The sequence below is a fragment of the Lutjanus erythropterus genome, chromosome 7 (genome assembly GCF_056507025.1).
Source record: "Lutjanus erythropterus isolate fLutEry1 chromosome 7, fLutEry1.hap2, whole genome shotgun sequence".
Lineage (NCBI taxonomy): Eukaryota > Metazoa > Chordata > Actinopteri > Lutjaniformes > Lutjanidae > Lutjanus > Lutjanus erythropterus.
Genome location: NC_139323.1, coordinates 20,016,822 through 20,038,091, shown reverse-complemented (window position 1 = coordinate 20,038,091; position 21,270 = coordinate 20,016,822). Strand labels below are relative to the sequence as shown.

Below are 21,270 nucleotides of genomic sequence, written 5' to 3'. Positions count from 1 at the left end.
TGCCTCACAACCCACATATTGACTGGCTCTAGTTTTGATTGAAGGGAATATGACATTAAGCAACACAGTACACCTGAGTCTTATCAAAAAAAAACGTGTGGCTCAAAAAGAGATGTGGCGATTCTGAGATATATTCCTACTGAAACTCACAGATAATTGTTCAAACTTGGTGTTGAAGGGACAATTCACCCCAAAATCACAAATATTTTTCCCCCCTGGCCAGCAGTGACATATTGATGACTTTCATAGGCAAGTGATCAAATATCTACTGATCAATCTATACCGTCTTATATTTTATGGACCAAACAACTAAATCAACAAGCGAAAATAATTGTTTCAGGAAAGGCTGAACTTATTTTTCAACTGACAAGATTGTGAGAAGAATAATTTATAGATTAATCGAGGAAATAATCCACAGAGTAATCACAATGAAAGTACTCACTAGCTGCAGCGCTATTTAATTGCTTCGACTCAGTTTTACTTCCACAAGAAAATTACCCATTTTCAAACACAAAACCATATGGGAGAAATTTAAAAATCATGCTTGAAAATAATAAATGATTAAGATGTCAGGAGATGGTGGCGATGTAAGTTATGACCGCCATCTTGAATCGCTTCTACCTCCGCATGCGACTTTTCATTTCATGTCCAATAACACATTATCGACGTAACACGTATAGCTACACTATGAACAGGCATAAATTTATCGATCAGACACTGCTTTTCTGCACACACACACACACACACACACACACACACACACACACACACACACACACACACACACAGAGCAATAACGTCCATAACTCAATTGCTAAATTAGCCGAAGTTAAGCTAGCCTCCATGTTGCAGAATGGAAAGCTTCTCTATGTCAAATATGCAAACCATTATTGCTGCAATTTTACAAGCATGAATTAATAGTGTCTTTAAAAGGAGAAATGGAGCTAATTACTCTTGTCAAAACGTTTCCGTCAAGTATCGTGGACAGGACTTTACCTCAAGTCTTCAGGATCTTCGCCGCATCCTCCTACGTCCTCCACCACACCTGCTGCTAGCCAACGACCGTGCTCGGTGTGCGGCTGCAGCAGAGTGTAAAAACAGCGTCTAAAAAAAGGACCGTGCTTTGTTTGCAACACTTAACCTATGTTCTTCAATATCTCCGTTCAGAAACAGCTAAAAATAAATTTAAAAAACACACGAAACTCTTTCTTTCACTTTGCTGTCTGGCCAAAATAAAATAATTTGTCAAGCTGGCTGTAGGCCTCCTGCAGTACCTTGGAACTCCGCGAACAAAGATCGTTTATTGCACAAAAGAGGATGACTAGAAGGAAAACAAGCTCCTACCTTGTGTGTAGTGAGGATAATTTTCTGTCCAGTTCGCTAAACTTGTGGACGACACGGTCAAAAACAAGTTTTCAGTACTTTCAAGCCTTATAAAGAACAGCACTGTGGCGAACATCCTCAGATAAATTATGATTAAAATACAAATTTAAAGTTCTGTTTTCCTACTTTATCTTACTCGTAACACTATAAAGTCATATTAGTCAATATTAGTCATATATTATAGGGAGGATGCAGCGCGAGACCGAGAGCGCATCCAATCCGTTTCAGTTGCGTCTCTAATGCATGTATGGATGGAGGGATTTAAAGGGATAGTTCACCCCAAAAATGAAAGTTCAGTCATTATGTACATATCCTCATGCCAATTAGATTTAGTTTTTCTTAGTCCACAAAACACTGCTGGAGTGGACATGCATAGTGACCAGTTTTCAAATGTGACAGAAACTGCAGAATAAAATCATAAAATGCCTCCATACTGCTTGTCTGGTGTAATCCAAGACTCCTAAAGTCCCATCATGCCAAGTTAATTTAAATAAATGTTATTTACACCATGTTTATAGCTTCAGTCTGCTCTGTAGATCCTTAGCTTGGAGCCATGTTCACATGCAGTGTCTGAACTGGGTGTGTGTGTTGTGATAGTGTGCAAACAGGGACTTGGATGATGCCAAATAAACAGGACGTAGGCATTTTATTTTATTTTATTTCATTTTCATTATTCATTATTTTTATTATTATTTTTTTTTTCTTGCAAATACACTACTCACTGTAACTTTTGCCTTGGAAAATGTAAACAGACTTGTTTCAATTGATTCCACAGCGTGTCCGACCCGGTGACAGCCATTAAGAATAATTATAAAGAAATATTTTCTCATTTGCTTATGTAGGTCATATAAAGCAGGGGTTCTCAACCATTTGTAACTAAGTTCCACCTCTTATTGTTAAAAAAAAATTAGGGACCACATTTCATAAATGAGAAAAAAAGAATAATATGACCAAAGGAGGACAAAAATAAATAAATAACTGGGCTGTGACACAATTTCACCATATTCAATACACTGCGTCAAACTGAATGTATTTAGGGTCATATTTCCTCATCACACACCCCGGAGCTTTTACTGAGGCAGGTTTGTCTCCCACCGCCTCTAAAGCCCACAAGATGGCGCTATGAGGCCCATCAGGTTAACAATGGCTGATATATTGATACTGACTGTTTGATAACCAGTTAAAAACTCCTTGTACTAGCAATAAACATTTATTTTACATGTTTATTTAAACATGTATTTAATTAATTTACTCACTCATATATGCTCTAATTTAGTGGAACTAGCTCCAGCAAAATAAATAAATCTGTCAACTTAATCCAGTTCGCAGTCAGACACAGGTTGCTGCCTGCATTGCACTGATGATCCACTAGATGGCAGAAGACATGTCTCTGCTTACAAGAATTGATCATACTGATGTTGGAGAGGTCTCAGAAACTTGTCTATAAAATATGATGCAAATCGCATTAGTGGGTTTCAAATTAGGCAAAAGCAGAAGATTCAGGTTCAACCACAAATCACAGGGCAAAGTCCAGACTTATGACTGATGAAGCTGACAGATTTAATTATTTTGCTGCTGTGTATGAATAAGTAAATAAATAAAAATATGAATGAATAAATACATAAATATAGAAATGTGCAAATGTACAAAGATATACATAAATAACCAAATAAATGCCAGCAGTGAGCCAGGTGAAGAGGCAGGTACTTGGCTGCAGTGAATCATGCGCTACAAAAATTATTTAAGCACAAACCTACTGATGTATATTTCTCTTGGAAATCTCACCTGTCAAGAATAGGCTGTCCTCTGGTGAAAAAATACTGGGAATTTCACAATTTTCTGTCTTTAAAACAATTGGCCAATCAATTAATAAATTGCACACAACAAAGAAGGGAACAGTTGGACAAACTAGTAAACCTGACAACAAGATCTGCAACAATTAATCTATTGTTAATAAACTATTAAATTAACTGCATCTTTTTTGATAATGGTTAATGGTTTTGAGAATTAATAATAATAATTTCAGTTTATTATATGTGAATATTTTCTGGTGTCTTTACTCCTCTCTGACAGTGAACTGAATATCTCTCATTTGTGGATGTAACAAGACATTTGAGGACGCCATCTTAGGCTTTTGAAACACTGGTCCATAAAATGTCAGAAAATTGTGAAAAATATTGATCAAACAACAAATCCATTAATTCAGGCCCCACCTATCTATTCTGTCCCAAAAAGAGATGAAACAGAGCTGAACATTATGTCACAGTGTTGTGTTGTCAAGTTAACAGGTATATCCAATATATAATATCCATCTAGGTTCTCTATGAGGAGAAGAGCATGTGATAAAGCAGAGGAAAATACAAGGACATCACACAAACCTTCCTTTAATAACCCACACCAACCGACAGCTACCTTTAAGTTAACTGTCGTGCATTATTGTTTCTTTTACTGTCTTATTTTCAGTTATTCAGTTATAACAATAACCTCACAAATGTTCTTTCATTCACAACACCACACATACCATTTTCTAACAGGAATCATGAACTTTTGCATACCTACTGGGCATGAACAAGAATTGCACCCATATCCAGGACCAATTACAACTCAACTGACACAGAAAAATTCACACATTTATAGTGAAGTTTCACAAAAACTGCTATGGCTAATTAACTATCTGATCTGGCATCCAGTTTTGGATGGGGCAATTAGGATCAAACCCAGTTTACTTCAATACAGTTTTTTAAATGTATAAATAAAATAAAGAAATTAAAATGATAAAACATAAAACTGAAAACCTGAGATCTCGGAATAAAACTGCTTTTAGTCTTTTAGAAATAACCAAGGAAATATGAAATTCAGTGTTTTCAATATGTTCAATTGGATTTTTAAGAGTTTTTTTTTTTTTTTTTTTTAACCATTTTTTATGAGCGCACCAAGTTCCTACCACCACCCTGGCTCCCAAGAGGATGGAAAAAACAAAGGGTGTTGAAACCGATGAGTAGTGGGGATGAAGACCAGGGATGGTGACGGCAGCGAAGACTCAGTGAGCAATGAGAGGATGACGAGGATGGGGATAAAGACCAGGAAGCTGTGGGGCGATGGCAGCACAGTTCTGTCCGTAGTAATAGTCTCAGCAACAACAACAACAACAAAAAAACAGCCTGCACAATAATAGAATAATCACTCAGTTATCCATATCAACAGATTCACACTCTGATTTCTTCTCAACAGTAAAAGCACTAATATCTCTGCATACTGCACATATCAAAACCATTTCACTTGCATTCTTTAAACTTATAACTTAATATTGTCTGTTCAGCTTAATAAACCAGCTTACTGAGGCATAACAATCACAACATGAACACAAAATATATAAAACATGTATTGCACATAAATATATCAAAAGTAAATAAACTCTAAAAAATTACCAGGCTACAATCACATGGTAACCAGTAGATAATCTGCATGTTCCTCTCTTTTGTAATACACCTCAGGTTATAAATTAAACAAATCACACAACTTACATTGCTTATATTTCAATAGACTAAGTTTTGTAAGTCTCATCTTTTGTTTTGTTTGCCTCCTTACTGACACAGGTGACTACTCACCAAACAAAAACGGCTGCACTGTAGGAAGCGGCAACAACCCAAAACATATCTATCCTCTAAAAAAAAAAAAAAAGGTCCCTTGTCATCGTCTTCATAATGGCTATTCTACTTTTATTTAAATTTTCATTTGTGAGAAAGGTTAACCAAAAAAATGCATTAACAACAGACATAATGGACATACACCCAACGATAAAAAAAAAGAGAGATGCAGATTTATATATTATCATACAATATGCTGATTATTTATAGCCTATTATGCATTTCTTGTGTTGTCATAGTATTAAAAACAGCCTACCTGAGACAACAGCTGAAAAAGAGACGAGGCCCCAAAGATTCTGGAGTGATGAACTGAGCTGGACCAGTCTGCAACACAGATCAACTGAAAGAAGAGAAAATGTAGGTCAGTAGACTGAAAGAATATAAGTGGACATGTCTGAAAAGATGGAAACTACACTTCAAACTGCGGAGAAGACACTGTTGAATGAGGCCTAGTCTGTTAAAAGATGTTTGGATCATGGTAGTTTGAGTAGTTTTAGTTCATCAAGTCCACCCCTGCTCAACATTTTGCAAAAATCACTATGATGCACTGATTGTCAGCAAAATATTTCATTTCACCATTGTTTTTATGATGCCAACCAGAGTTCATCTGACAATTTACCGTTTCAGATTTTAAATGCATAAATAACCTTTGTCATAAACCCACTTTTCAGAAAAATGAACCACCAGACCAACAGCACACAAATAATCACAGCAAATAATCAGGGTGATAATGCAGCACCAGTCAGTTCGGTATTAATCAGTGTATTGACGGGACAATGAAAAACCACATTTAGCCAGAGAGAAAATAATTTTCAGAAAAGTCTAAATTAAATATTCACAGAAACTTTAAAAAGAGTTCAGCAGAAAAACCCACTTTTCAGGGCTTCAGCAGTAAACAGCAAGAAGAACTTGAGATGCTGAACTGAACTAACAAATTAGGATCTGTGGGAAAGTTTTAGTGGCTCAGTTGAAGTTTTTTTTTTTTTTTTTCTTTTTTTAAACACCCCAAAGAGTAATTCACCACCTCAACAAAGTTAGAGGTGTCTGGCCAGTTTTCAAGTGTTTGGTTCAGATTTTCACACAAACCCCACAAAGGAAAAAAGACACAACACCTCTGGGTAATTTTCACAACAAACAGTTTCATAAAGTATTTACGAGGCAAGAGTTAAACGCTAAATTATGGAACATAAAAATGGTTAAATCCAGTTCCATGTAATTCAGTTCACTTCACACGGTAACACAAAATCCACTTCGGGATTTCCCGCTAATGCAAACCAAGTCAAAACACGGACGTATACGCAACAAGAGAACCCCAGACCCACGAATGATCTCGCGAGAGTGATCATTTTTAACACGTACCATGATTTTTCCCGCAACCCTAACCGAAGGTTTTCCGTCTTTAAAGCTACCATAATTATATAACCGTAGCGTTCTCACATTTTAAACAAAATTGAGTTGTTACAAGGTGCACAACGAGGGAACAACCGCACAACTCTCGCGAGAGTTTCACAAATCAAGGGTTCCCTTGTAGACTTCACAACAGCTCAGTTCTGTTCTCTCTTAGACAGAAAATTAAACCCCAAAGGTGAAAAACGGGGGGAAATGAAGACTTGGCTTTCGCCGACTCACCGTGCCGTGGATGGAGTTTACTGATCGGAGATATTCGAGCTTTTCAGAGGACTGACTTGGCTTCTTTTCACCCGCCGGCGTTCAGACATCATCATCATGTGACTTTTACCTCCATTACAAAGGAAGTTACGCGGGCCGACTGCTCGAACACCGGTTAGTGATTGGTTGTCAGGATGGACAGGTGGCAGGGATGTGGGGTTAATTAATTAAAATCAATTCAATTGATTTGCCCAGGACAGTGCAAATTAAGAAACATTACTGTAAATATACCAGAATCAGCCAAAAAATCTAGTTTTTATTGGCCAGTTGCCAACCTAAAATCAATGTAAAAATTAAGAATTAAATTAATCAAAGAATTCTGCCACATGCCAAGCTCAATATTATCAACTTTTCAGAAGCATTATGAGGAAATGACAAGAAAAGAAAGATGAAGAAAATATGTATAATTCATAGAAATGTCATGAACTCATTAATTGAAAACAAAAAACATATTTTTTCTTCATTAAGCCTTTAAATAAAACCAAATACCAGATATCAAATATATGAATCCCTCTGATTTTTTCTTTATTTTTATTTTACACTTGTAAATCTTTTGTTTTCATTTTAGAAGCAGGTAATTATCACATTGGCTGATAAAAATCCATATCATGCATCCCTATAAGCTGTAGTTTACAGACAGCTGTGGGAAATAAGAGCCAAGATGTAGAGAGCAAAGATCAATGATTTGATATTCAAAAGTTCTGACTGAACCAAATCGACTCCTATGTAACAACAAAAACAAACAGCAGTTCTGACTCTTTAAATGTTTGTTTTATCTAGAAGAGTTTATCATAAAACTTCAGAAACACTTTAGCTTTAATAGAGCATTTTCCCAAACAAATCAAATGAAAAGCTTTGGCTAATATACATTGATACTAATATAGACATGCAGTGGAAGTTTAATCTGTGTGTTAATCATCCGGCTTTTGCAGAAATCAACTATTAGTCCAAACTATTTAAATATTTAATAGATCAAACTAACTATTTAGATTTCCACATTTAATTTCTTATTGTTTTACAGATATTGGCTTTTTTATGACACTCCTATGACTCTGTATATGAACAGGCTGAGATCAGGAGAGAGAGGAGCTCAAACTGTTTACATATTTTCTTTAGGAACGTCTCGACCTGGAGATCTGGACAGAAAGAGTGAGAGAAGCTCACTCACACTTTGAGAAGATCCAACCCACAGAAAGGTTCAAATCATCAGAGAGCATCGCTGTGAGAGTCGGGTTTGTTTGGAGATTCTGCAAGTGTTTTCCTGCGAAACTTCAGCAGTTTTCTGTGGACAAAAAACTAAACTAGATAAGAACTAGATTAAAAAAAAGAAAAGAAAAAGGACTGAATTTTCATTTTTGGGTGAACTAACCCTTTAACCCCTTTTTCGTGGGTCTAGGGTTCCCCTCTAGACATCACCGTAAAAATTGATCGAGTATTTTTACAGTGTGATATTGTTACTTTTGCATTAATGAAGGATCTGAGTACGTCCACCTCGGAGGAGTAACATCATGTCCATATATTATCTGGACAGACAGACTGGTCTGTGTGTGCACGCGCATATGAACGCATCTTCACGCGCGACGCGGTTATTTTCTCTGAGCTACAGATTATAAACGCCGCTGCACGTTGGCGCTCATCAAACGTGATAAAATACTTTATTTCATTCTCACTTCTGTCGGGCACAAAGACACAGAGCAGCTCTGGATGTGTCTGCTGCTTTTGCAAATACAAGTGCAATGTTGTTTTTCTGTTTCTTTGCGACACCAAAATCTTGATTGCATTATGAAACAAATACACTAACCCAAGTCTGTCCTAACTTCTAAAATATTTTACACCAGTTATGACATTACAAGCATCTGTTTCATAATTTTAATAAAGCCAATTCATGATATACAGATATATGACAACATTAAATATGTTTACAGTACAACAGATAGTTTGTCTTCATGAGATTAACTGGGTCCTGTCTGGAAAGAAAAAAAACAGCCATGATTCTTAAATAAAAACCTTCTGTAATCAAATTTTAGCATCTCCTACTGGAGTTTCCAGTGCTACAACAACAATGCATATAGAGGAAAAAAGCCTGTAATGCATGTCAAAATATCTCTTATTGCTGTACTTTCAACCCTCGAATTAATCTCATGAGCATACGGTGGGTAAGCAGCTCAATGAATTGTCAAAAACAGCACATGGTTAGAAAAATGCATGATAAAATAAAGTTATATATAATCACATAGTTGTCTGCTTTTCCAGTTAAAGTCTAATTCAATCACCATCATAAAATAAACATCTCACGTCATTGGATTTGAATTAGTGCATCGTTTACTCAATTAAGGAACGAAAACGATGTTATTTACATCAGGAAAAATCTATTTGCATGAGTAAAATCAATTTTTTCCTGAATTTTCTTACCATTTACCCTTTCAGAATATTTGGAATCATTATGTATTAAAAAACAATAATTTTCTACCCTTTTCCTTTGCTTTATCTACTCATAATCTTTCATTCAGACTGATATATTTAAAGCTCAATTCACACTGACACAGTGGAGACAAAGCCGAAATGAGGAACAGAAGATGAGAGGCACTTCAAGTCAGAACAAGGTCAACCTTCACCTTGGATCATTTTCCATCATTAAAGAAGCCTTGACTGTGTTAATAAATGGCTGATCTGTCTATGTACTAATCGGGGTGAGAGCCAGCATCTGTGAAACTCTCAGTTTCACAGTCTGTTCTCTCAAAACCGACCCTTGAGTTGATCTTAAATGTTCATCTCTCCCGTTTTTGATCTCACTGAGACGATGGTGATGAATACCTGCATCTGTTAAACTGAAGATATCACAGATGATCAAGATGCAGCCTTATCTGTAAGATAAAACAATGACTTCAAGACTCATGGTGATTGGCAGCGTCCGTTTTTCAGAACTGTTGCTTTGGATGTTGTGTGTCTATTTTTGTGTGTGTGAAAGAAAAAGGAGGAAAATGGCTTCATCCGTGTGTCTTCTCTGGTGGAGTGTGCTAGGGGCTCGCCTTCCTCGCATTGACGAGGTACCCCTTAGCCTTGATGATGCCCCTGCTCTTGACAATAATGGAGTAGCGCAGGACCCACTCAAGCCTCCAGTCAGCCATGTTTAGGTCCTGTGTTCCCTCCTGCACCGCCTCCTGGAATGTGGCTGCTGACATCAGCTCTGTGGATAGAAAAAAAAAATCTGGCTCTGTCTACTACTGTTTTTTTACACTCTTCTTTCCTACCTCTACTAGAAAATACTTGTTGTTAAGTTTATTGTTGGTTTGGGTCTTTTCTTAGCCCAAATTTGCCAAAATATCACAAGACTTATCCCCTGCTATGATTAATATTTTGTTTGACATATTTTTTCCATGTAAAAAGGGAACTGAAAGCACTTCTACCCTTTCCTCCTCATTCAGAAATTCGGGATCTGCCTGTGCTCCCAGGGCCACCACCCACGCTTGTGCTGATGCATGAAGATGGCTAGCATTAGCTTTAAATGAAGAGAAGACATGTGAGATTCAGCCATATGTGTTTGAGCCTCAGTCAGACCCAGACTCCGATGAGGAGCCTGTTATGCCCCAAAATTGGCAATTAGCAGAACAATCAGTGTGATGAGTGTAGTAAGCTTCTTCGTTTTTTAATTTTTTATTATTTTGGGGGGCTTTTGCCTTTATTGTAATAGGACAGCTGGAGATATGACAGGAAAAGGGAAAAGAAAGAGGGGAAGACACGCAGCAAATGGGCCGCAGGCAGGAGTCGAACCAGCAGCCACTGCAGAGGACTGACAGCCTCAATACATGGCACGCATGCTGTACTCAGTAAACTTCTTCATTTGTTCATGTTGTTTGTTAGCTTGTTAGCTTTCAACTGGCTGTATCTGACACAGCTAATTTCTAAATCTTGCTGGTGGCTTAAGGTTTCTTTGTCTGCATTACAGCAACTGACTTTCATACTTGTTATGTACCAAATCTAGTACATCTGATCTCAGATTTCAGAGATGTGCACAGACATCTCCCCCTTCAGCAGAGGAATGTGAAAACACGTCTCTGAGTGGAGGGGATTTTGAATGTTTGAATGTTTGACTAAGAACTGAGAACACTTGCTGTAGGACATCTTGACTCTGTTTATGAACTCTTTCACATCGAGAATCTTCACTATAAATCCATCCATTTGACAGAAAAAAAAGAGAAACTGAATTTCACCTTTGGGATCGTTGTGTGTGAGCAGCTGGATATCAAACTCCTTAGCAAAGGCTGTGAGGTCAGGAGGCATCACACAGCAGGAGGCCAGGTTCACCTGGTTACTGCTGGGCTTCACCTGGTGAAAGAAATACGAGGTATGTGGTCAGTGATTGGTATTATTTGATTCAACATAGGAAATAGTACTCAAATCTGCTGGGTCTGTCAGTGGTACACTTGCCAGAGCTCATAACAGAAAGAACCTGACTTTAAACTGATCTAAGGTCAGCATCTCTGTTGCCTCGATCGATGATCTGGCTCTCAGACAGTCTGTTAGATTTCTGGCATGTCAGAACTTTTTTGTTGTTTGTCTCGCTGTCTGAGCAGTCCCACAGTCTGATTTCCTATATGACTGCTGTCCAAGATCTGTGGTCTTGAGTGAGACAACTGTGAATGTAAAATTAACTTTGCTACAGAACAAACAGTTCAGACTGACTGCAACTTTCCAGACATCCACAGCTGTTTTTTCTCTCATTTCTATCCATCCTAGGTAGAATTACACAAAGTAATGCTGTTTTTCTCTCATTTAGTTCAAACTGTTGAGGATGCAGTCATCTTGTTTGAATAAACTTCACTGAAACTGTCAATGGATAAAAGCGATCAGTGTGAGCACAACATGGGCTGGGCAAATTAATGTGAGCATATACAGTATCTCACAAAAGTGAGTACACCTCTCACATTTCTGCAAATATTTAATTATATGTTTTCATGGGACAACACTGGAGAAATGACACTTTGATACAATGTAAAGTAGTCAGTGTAAATTTACTGTCCCCTCAAAATAACTCAACACACACATTAATGTCTAAACCGCTGGCAACAAAAGTGAGTACACCCCTAGATGAAAATAACACATACCTAAGATTCCCACTCACCTGTGCCCAGTTGTAGAGCTGTTCCAGCAGGTCTTTGTCCAGGTCAGAGGTACCAATAGCAGCAATCCGCTGGCTCCTGACCAGAGCCTCCAGTTCCTCCCAGGCTGGCTGAAGGTGAGCCAAAGTCTGGCTGTCGCCCTCCACAGGCCCAGGGGGCGCTATGATGACAGAGTCAAGCTGGGACACTGCCAGCGTCTGGCAGGCTACAGATGACAGACAAACAAGGTAGTTAAAAATAATGTCAATATCAGTTGTGTGTCATTTTTACGGCACATGAAAATGTTGCTGAAGAGATTTAAAGCCCACCCATCTCCACTGCATCTCTGATAGATGACCGACCCGACTCACACAGGAACAGCTTCACTGTAAAAACAAAGCAACCGTAAACATGTCGTCCCTCACATACTGTTTGGTAGTAGCTGGTAGGTTGAAATCATGGGTATTTTCTACCATTCATTACTTGTTTCACTACTTACCATTTTATCTATTTTTGATTCAGCCAAGCATTAATCAGATGCCTTGATCAGTGTCTTTAACAGAAGTGGCCTGACATGTTTTGACTGGAAATGGTGTGCTGTCATGCTTTTTAACAGTGACCTCGTCTTGTCAAATATATAATAAATCACTACATTGCACTGCACACAAGAGAAAGGTTGTCTGGAAGCAACTCCTGTGCTGATATGCTTGCAGGTTGATAAATCTTTTTTTTTTTTTTTTTAAATATACTGTATATATACTGTATATTGACCAAAAAAAAAAAAACAAAAAAAAAAAAAACAAACACACATACAACAGGCATGTAAAATATATCCCTCAGCTGTGTTTACCAAATTTCTCTTAGTCCCTCACCCTGATTAAGGAAGCTTTTATATTTGTTGACGCAGCATTTAATAAATTACATTACTGCTCAAAGCCAATAAAAAAAACAGCACAAAGTCCATGGAAAGTTAATGAATATGTTATTCTAGAGAGTTCATGTTTCTTCTTGCAGGCTACAAAAAAAAAAAATCATTACTCACCTGAGACCTTCAGCTCCTCCCTCTCTTCAGGTGTGATAGCATCCGTTTCCTGGGCAATGGAGCAGTCCAGTGTATCTGGAAAGTCCTATATGACAAGGAAAGCACTTTATTTAGAGACTGTGTCACTTGTTTTGTGAATAAACCCCTTCATTTTTCTGTTACAATGTTGGCTTTAGGTCATTATATAAATGACAGGACAGACAACTAAGAGTTAAGAAGTTACAACATGAAGGAAGAAGAATTTGTTTTTCTCATAGGTTGCATCATCGGTGGATTTTAAAATATTTTTACAGTCTTACTTTTAATTATAGGTTCCCTGTGGAGATTTCTTGTAAACAAACAAAAGTTACGTTTACAGTTAGTCAGTGGTTCTCCTACACTTTTCTTTAGGGGAGGTGGCACACACCAAAAGAACAAACACGAGGGATGGCACATTGACAAACTCACCTTTGGTCAGATAGAGCGGCAGGCAGAGTAAAATTGACATTCTTGTTCAAACTTTTGTTTACTTTGTTTAGTCAAGATTTCAACTGAAGTGATCACAAGGAGAGATGACTTAATGAGCTGAATTATTTGCATAAAAATAAGCTGTGCAACCTCTGAACTTTGCAAAACATTAGCATATTGTGTGTGCAGTGTGCATAAATCACTGATTTCTGAATGAATGGGCATCTTGCGTTATTTGGCAATGAATGGGTTTCCTTCCTCATAAAAATTCTTCATAAAAGTTTGAAAGCTGCCTTGTTTACATCTGTGTTTACTTGCAAACAATCCTCTTCTTCCATGAATCTTCCAGCAATTACTTTGTATCTTGACACATTAATTAACTCACTCATAATAAAAAATTGCAAAAGTGATTTTTTTCATCCTGTACAATGTGTCGATGAAAGCCTATTGGCGATGTCCCGGAAGCTTCTTTTTGTTTTTGTTTTTATATGAAAATGAAATCTGCTGAAATCGTGTTCATTAGACCAGATTTCACCTACTGGTGAAATATGACTATGGAAAAATACCTTCACTCTAATCAATATTGTCTTTCTTACAACCTACAACAGAACAAATAGCATTATTAAACACTTTTATGTTTTTGTGTTTTAGTCAGTTTAAAAGAGGGTGAAAAGAAGTTTTAGACATTCAGCGTGAATATCAACCAGTTTTCAACTACAAACTTTGGCCTTAATAAATTTCTGTTTGTTCAGATGCTGTATATAAAGTGGGTCGATGGATTTTAACTATTTCATTCAGAGAAAAAGTGAAGGTGAAAATGTAGCGAGAAAGTAGTGGTCTGATTATTTTTGTGGTTGTATGAGATAATTGTCACAGCTTTCCCTTCACCCACTGTGGAAAAGAAATGATTCAGGAATTTCTTCAAAATTCACAAAATCTGATAAGTGATACATCTATTACAGTACTACTCTCAGGTGAACATGTTACTCTGCATATATAACAATGTGCAGCAAAGTCTTTACTCTGTCAGCATTCAAATCTAGCTGGTGCCACGTGGGAAATGTGACTAGTCAGACCTGTTAAGGCTGCTGTTGTGACTTCTGTGTAAAAGTGACTTTGCATTTATTCAAAGATGTTGAGATATAAAACTGCCATCACATTTATATAATGTAGTACATGTATAAAAAGGGTTGGCACAACAGGATGCCAGTGGTGAGTTTTACAACATGAACAACTTACACAGCATTACAAAATCTCAGTTTTTTTTTTCTCCCAGCAAGCAAATACATGCCAAACAACCTCAGAATTGAAGTCTGACTCAAACATCCCGTTTTTGACATTTCCCTGCAGGGGATGTGTTTAACAAGCTTTGAACCCTTCGTTCAATTCTATCAAACCTCCCCCATCCCCATTTGAGTCCAGTGGGCGTGGTGATAAAAGCTGAGGCAGATTAGCTGAGTCTAGCAAAACAGCCGCAGCAAGGGTGCATTCAGCAGAAATGGTGGTCCACGACGTGGTGGGATCATGCACCCATTCTCCCTTTTAATCTGGTTTTCAGTTTTATTAGAACACGTTAAGTTTGACAAAAACAGATTATCCAATGACAACTACTTTATAGGAATCCAGTTACAGTTTAAGAACAAAACCTCTGGAGCAAAAGTGTCTGTGCTCCCACCCCCACCCCCAGATGCACATTTGGAATGGCGCCTTTGGCAGCCAACACCGCATGAACATTCATCATGACAGCTTCTTTTCAGTAACGCCTAGAGGCATCCTTTGATGTTCATCACTACAGTTGTTTTATTTTCCCAAGCACCGGAACACAATGGCCTGACAGTGTAGTAGGAACTCATTCATATAGTACAGGTCTCACCATAACTGACCGTAAATGCAAGTACTGATGTTGCTCATATGAGAGTATATGAGAGCCTGAATAAGACCACCCACTTTACTCTGACATTGAAAATGCACATTAAACAGAAAGCTGTAAAAATCTCCCCACCTTCGATGGCAGTTTTGTTGTAGAAAACCAGTCACTCAGTGTGGCTTGAATGCAGTCTTGAAGCTGAAATATCAAATAGAAAAACATGAACTTAAATTAACATCTGTGAAACAAACATTCATATCCTTAGCAAGGATCCCTGAAATTGAGCAGCTTTTCATTCTCAGCAGACTCTCTTTGTCTGGACAGCTGTGATATGCTGCTTCGCCAACTCATGGGTCACAGTGTATAATAAACAATAAATGAGTTGGACAAACTTCAAAACTGGCTCACAGCATGGAATATTCTGTGCAAACAAGTCAAGTTTAATTGCTGATGAAAGTCTTACCTTAAAACTACCATTTCTATTAACCATTTACAAACAGATAACTATGATGTTTGAAGGCCAGCTGCATCAGTTGAATAAGAAGCGACAAGTGAGAAATGTAAGAGTTGAAGGTAGCGGAAACTGTCAAGTATGCAAAAAAACGTAGACATGTTGAGCCAGGCAGAGAGCAGGTTCCACCTCATGAAGCTTATGAACATCAGCACTGCTGTTGTATTCATGTTATATGGGATGGATGGCAGAACATTACATTCATGGTCAGTTACATTCATGTTTGATTCGTTTTCAATATCATTAAGTGCCAACTCATATTTGAATGTTGAGCATTGTGTCCCAATTTTGTAACTTGAATGTTGTTGTTAACACTTTACATAACACCACAGTTATGGTAACTGCTGTGAAAGAGATGATGAAAATCCTGCAGGAAGATAGAGCATGATGTAAAATATGGTTTCCAAATTACCTTCTTTCCTCTATTACTCTTTATTTATTTTTTTTTATTTTTTGTGGTGTCAGCCACATGTATAATGCAACATATGACTTACAAATATACAGTATGCAATAAGCCAAAGATCTGCCCTGTCTGTTCTGTCTATTAATGTTATACTGACGATCAAACTGTGACAACCTTGGATTTAAGTATGGCAGGCACAACACACAGCACTGTAACCAAATTCCATTCATGCTTCAGGGGAAACCTGCAGGTGATGTTACAAACCTTTAAAAGTTAAAACAATGAGTGGTGCAGTATGTGGTCATGAAAAACAAGTCTGATTAAACCCTTTCAGAATGTTTCAGGCCACTACTCCTTTATAAAGCAACAGTGCACAACTATAGTATGTGCAAAAACTAGTAGTCATTAATAGGCTAGTCAGCTGACAGAAAAATAAACCAACTTCTAACAATCATTTAGTTGACAAAAATGTTCATTCTGAACGCTGGCAGCGAAACTAAATTTCTGACTAATAAATAGGTACTGAAAAAGTTTCTGAGTACATCTTGAAAACTAAAAGCAAACAGTGTTTGAGTGGAGCACCTGCCTGCGCAGGATATAGATCACCTGTTTGCAGTACACACAGCATTGTTATTACATCAGTATACATGATTGTAGCTTGATGCACATAATTCTTACATCCATACTCATATTTCTACTCATCTTGTATTTTCCAGATATGGCAGTTTGAAACTCCAGTAGGCAACATTGTTTTGGTACAATTGAGAAATAATTTCACAAAAACCTTCCAGCATATTGTAAACCAGATGTTCTGAGAGAGAACTAGACCTCTGCATCTACTCTAATCTGGCCCGTGACGGTAGACTCAAACCAATAACAGGTCTTTTAAGACCTGGGGGATTCCTCCTACTAGCGCAGCTGCACGTGCACATTCCTTCAGTGAAACCCTGAATCAATGACAGAAACTACTGCAGGAAAAGTAGCTATAAAACAGCATTATAATAAAGAGAAAAGAACCTAACAAGCAACAGGCTTAACCCAGGAGTATGTCAGCTCACTCGGTTACTTCAGAGTTCATCTTCAGTTGTGTTCATTCATGTGTATCGCAGAGCTTTGCTGAGTGCTGAGAGGACCGGGCGGAGCTGAGACACAGAGCCAACAGACAGCTGGTGAGCTCTGCAGTCAAGGGTTGGTGGCAGACTGGCGGTTCTGGAGGAAAAAACACTGAGTCGCTGTGATGCCGGCTACTTCACCAACAAGCGGGTGTTGTGATACTGAGCTCATTTGTGCAGGGGAGCAGAGAGAAATATGTTTTTAAAAGTCTCTTTATGTTCAGCTCTCAGTACTTCTGTATCTTCACATCGAATCTTAACGTTTTTAAATATAGTTTCTCTTCTCTGTTGGTGTTTTTTACTGTCAGGTGTCTGTTTTATTACACACAGTTGCTGTCTGTCAGTCTGTACTTGCTCACAATTGCAAATTGTTGCTTGCTCATGGTTATGCTGCTCGTCTAGTGGGAAGGGCTCAGGACAGAGACGAAACCGAAAACTCAGATGAGACTCAAAAATCAACCATTTTCAGGCTTTCTACCTTCTGCAGCTTTAATATTTATATATTGCTGTAATATATTGTAGATAAGGCACATGCACCTTTTCACAGTTCTTATTGTTATTATTATATTGTTAAATTATCTCTCCTATATATTTTAGTAGAAGGCATTTATTTTCTATTCTTATAATTCTCTATGCTTATTTATTACACCGTTTCAGTAAATACTTGATTCTGACTGGTCAATGACAGTGTTCTAAGGTCTGTTATTTCTATATAGCAGACTGTTGTTCTGTATAACAGACCGTTATTATGAAGAAAACACCGTCGGTATGGAAAAAGTTATGATCATAGTCTCTGGAGGAACAATAAAGCCACTGTTAAACCACTAAAAACATTTAAAATGAATGTTTTGTGTCAAATTATTGATCTTATTCTACATTAGCATGTAACAAGCAGGATAATGTACAATGAGCGGGTATTTTCTACTTTTGAAGCTGTAGCTGTAATGTCAACAATTTCCCCCCGGGGATCAATAAAGTATTTCTGATTCTTATCTGTGATCACTCCAGGTTATAGAGGGTGATGAGCAGCTGAGCTCACAACAATCACCTCAGGGTGGATCATTACATTAAGTATATTGCTTTAATGACATAAACAAGGTATACTAGGATCTAACTTTTAAGCTAGTTATATCACTATAGCTCAGGTCCGGTGACCGTGGACCTGGACAGGTATAATTTGAAAAATAATTAGCAACATTTGAAAAAATATCCCTGTCTTATTTCTGATTTTATGGACTGCTCATGTAACGTTACACACGTCTAATTATCACTGAACACACGCTAGCTAGTTAAATTTTTAGCCAGGTAGCATAACGTTAACTTAACGGCTAAGCTAATAAGCTACACTGTCACAGCATTGCCACAATCATTAACTTAGGCTGGTCAGAAAACAGTCGTCGTTATGAATTAGGCAGGTTTAATGCTGTCTTACCTCTTCGCTGGGAGAGGCTGGACATTTCTTTTTCAGTCGGCTTCGGCTGACTAAATTCCCGGTGTGGAGCCTGAGAGTCTTAGCGTGGGTCAACAACATCTTCGCCTCAGCGCTCATGTTGCTGTTTTGAGGATCCATGTGGTTCTCGCTAGCGAGCTAACGAGTTGCTAATCCGTGCCTGCTACGACCAAATGTGACAGCAGGCAGGTGGCTGCTGCTGGCTGACAGGCTAACCTACCACACTAACCAGCGCCCGGTACTGTGAAAAATGATGAAGTCAGGATGACTTGCAGTCCGTCTTGACTGACCTGCTGGCTTGGTGCTTATTCACTGACTGTTATGGAGGCAAGCCGGTCGGTCACGCCCACACGGAGGTGTCGGTGTCACTCCTGTAAAACCTGGTCAGGATAACATGGAGTCAACGGATACAGCTTTGACACTAAACTGGATCAGTGGAATGGACTGACCACTAGATGGTACTGTAGTGTTTCTAATTATTTTCACAAGCAAGGATGACAGTCCACGTTGTATTGCCATTGTAACTGACACACTTTGTACACTTTCTCAAGTACTGTACTTAAGCACTGTTTTCTGCTGCTTACTTCTACTTTACTGCATTTCAGGGAGCACTATTGTACTTTTCCCAGTTTTATGCACAAAGTTCATCAAACACACACTTCAATTATTACAACACCCCTTTTGGTCCACCTCCTGTCATGTTGTATGAAAGAAGAAGAAGAAGAAGAAGTAGAAGAAGAAGAAGAAGAAGAAGAAGAAGAAGAAGAAGAAGAAGAAGAAGAAGAAGAAAAAAAAAAAAAAAAAAAAGAAGAAGAAGGCATATTTTATTAGTCTCCTGGGAAAAATTCAATTTTTCACTCTGTTGTAATTTTTTTATACACACAGGCCTGAAATACACACACGCACAAACAGGACCTATAGACATGCAGCGGTGAGAGGTCAGAGCAAGGAAGCTGCACATATGGTCAGGCACCCTGAGCAGTTAGGGGTTAGACGCAAATAAATGGTTGTAATGGTAAATTTAAAAAAAGATCATTTAGCCTCAAGCGTGTCTCCCAGTAGAGAAAACGTGATGCTGTCAGTGCCATATAGGTTGCCCTTCATGCTTAAAAATTAATTGCCCTTTGTGTCTAAACTGGAGTTTTTTGAACTGTTTCACCATAAACGCATCATGACTTTCAGCATGATGTGTATCCCCCTCTGTACAGCTGGTTCCCCTTTTTTTTGCCTGCTCATTTCTCTATACTTCGTACTTGTGCTGGAGTATTTTAGTCTGTGGTGTACAGATACTTTTTTTTTACCAAAGTGTCTACAAGGAACTTTCATATTGTACTGATTTTAGAGGCCCCTGTTGACAAAAGCCGTTTCCACAACCATAACCACAAAATATATTGTTAATAATTAAATTGTCTTAAGAAAAATCTCTTCCTGCTTCTTTTTAACTTGCTTGACACTACTTGACACTATTTACTGTACCTTTGCTTGGGGAAATGTAATCATAGGCTCAACCGGTCTACATATGATTTGATTGCAAAGAAAATCTGACCTGGTGGCACACATAAATTAGAATTATTTAACATTTAAATGTGCATAAATACCATTACTAATCTAAATGTGCATTAAGCCTAACAAGGACCATAAAACATTATACATTATATATAAAACATAAACAGTTTCACTATATTTGGTATTGAAGTAATCCAAAAGTAATGGAAAGGATCAAGTTGTATTATTTTAATTTTGTGATACCTGGATTAGGTTCCTGATTACAGGACTTTTAACAGGTAATTAGTAATTGTATCAGAATACATTTTTAAAGCACTCTCCCACTCCTGCATATATAACATTTAATTTCAACTTTGTGGCAACAGTTTATGGTTTGGCAAGAGGCTCAAAGACATCTGTAAATGAAGTGTTGGGCTCATCAAAAGAAAAACTCATCAAAAGAACTGTGAAACAACTACCTATGTTTTGCATGTTTGCATGTTAGCTCAAAAGTGATTGAATTTACACTTATGACTAAGCATTTTAAGAACATATTTAAGGTTTTTGTGTGTATTATAATGCAATGTTGATGTGACTTTTATTTAGGTTTTGTGTAATCGCATGTAGATTATCAATTAACTACAGAGATGATGTGTGATGTTGAACAAGACAGAAATGCGTGAGTACTTTTCTTTCTTAAAAAAAAAAAAAAATTAAATAAATGGTCCTTTCCTGTTTCTTCCCCCATACACAAAGGCAGGTCAACACCTTTGGGATGAACGCCGACTGAGAGGCTTTATCGGCCAGCATCAGCATTGGACCACATTAATGCTCTCGTGTCTGAATGGCAGGAAATCCCCTTACCAGGTTCCAAACACTTTTAGAAATCCTTCCCAGAAGAGTGAAAATTGTTATAGCAGCATGTTGATGTCCAGAGTTTCAAAATGAGATCTTTAACAATCACATATGGATCCAATGTCAGAGTCTATAAAACACTCACATCTTTCAATGTCTGACAAATAGCTCAGCAGTACATTTGGTATTTGGTAGACACGCATATGAAGAGTAACTGACATCACTGCTCAGTATGCATGATGCAGAAAAACGTTATCAGGTCAAAAAAACATTTGGAAGCAATCAAATCATCATGGCGATG

At 37.8% G+C, this 21,270-nt stretch overlaps 1 protein-coding gene across 1 annotated transcript; it reads right to left on the bottom strand.

The window, feature by feature from the left end:
* Positions 1-8,553: 8,553 nt before the first annotated feature.
* gclm (glutamate-cysteine ligase, modifier subunit) lies at positions 8,554-18,962 on the bottom strand. Its single transcript, XM_084723121.1, has 7 exons — positions 18,612-18,962; positions 15,289-15,351; positions 12,840-12,924; positions 12,127-12,183; positions 11,821-12,023; positions 10,910-11,024; positions 8,554-9,885 (listed from the first exon to the last, which is right to left on the bottom strand). Exons 1-7 carry the CDS (start codon positions 18,747-18,749, stop codon positions 9,716-9,718), a joined length of 831 nt encoding a protein of 276 aa, XP_084579247.1. The 5' UTR covers positions 18,750-18,962; the 3' UTR covers positions 8,554-9,715.
* Between the last annotated feature and the right edge of the window lie 2,308 nt (positions 18,963-21,270).

Bases quoted from the DNA above. Each gene is read 5' to 3' on its own strand.
- gclm (XM_084723121.1), bottom strand. From the start codon at position 18,749: ATGGATCCTCAAAACAGCAACATGAGCGCTGAGGCGAAGATGTTGTTG. The intron at 15,352-18,611 runs GTAAGACAGCAT...TTGATATTTCAG, and splicing joins CAGCCTCTCCCAGCGAAGAG to CTTCAAGACTGCATTCAAGC. The intron at 11,025-11,820 runs GTGAGTGGGAAT...TTCTTTCACCAG, and splicing joins AGCTCTACAACTGGGCACAG to GTGAAGCCCAGCAGTAACCA.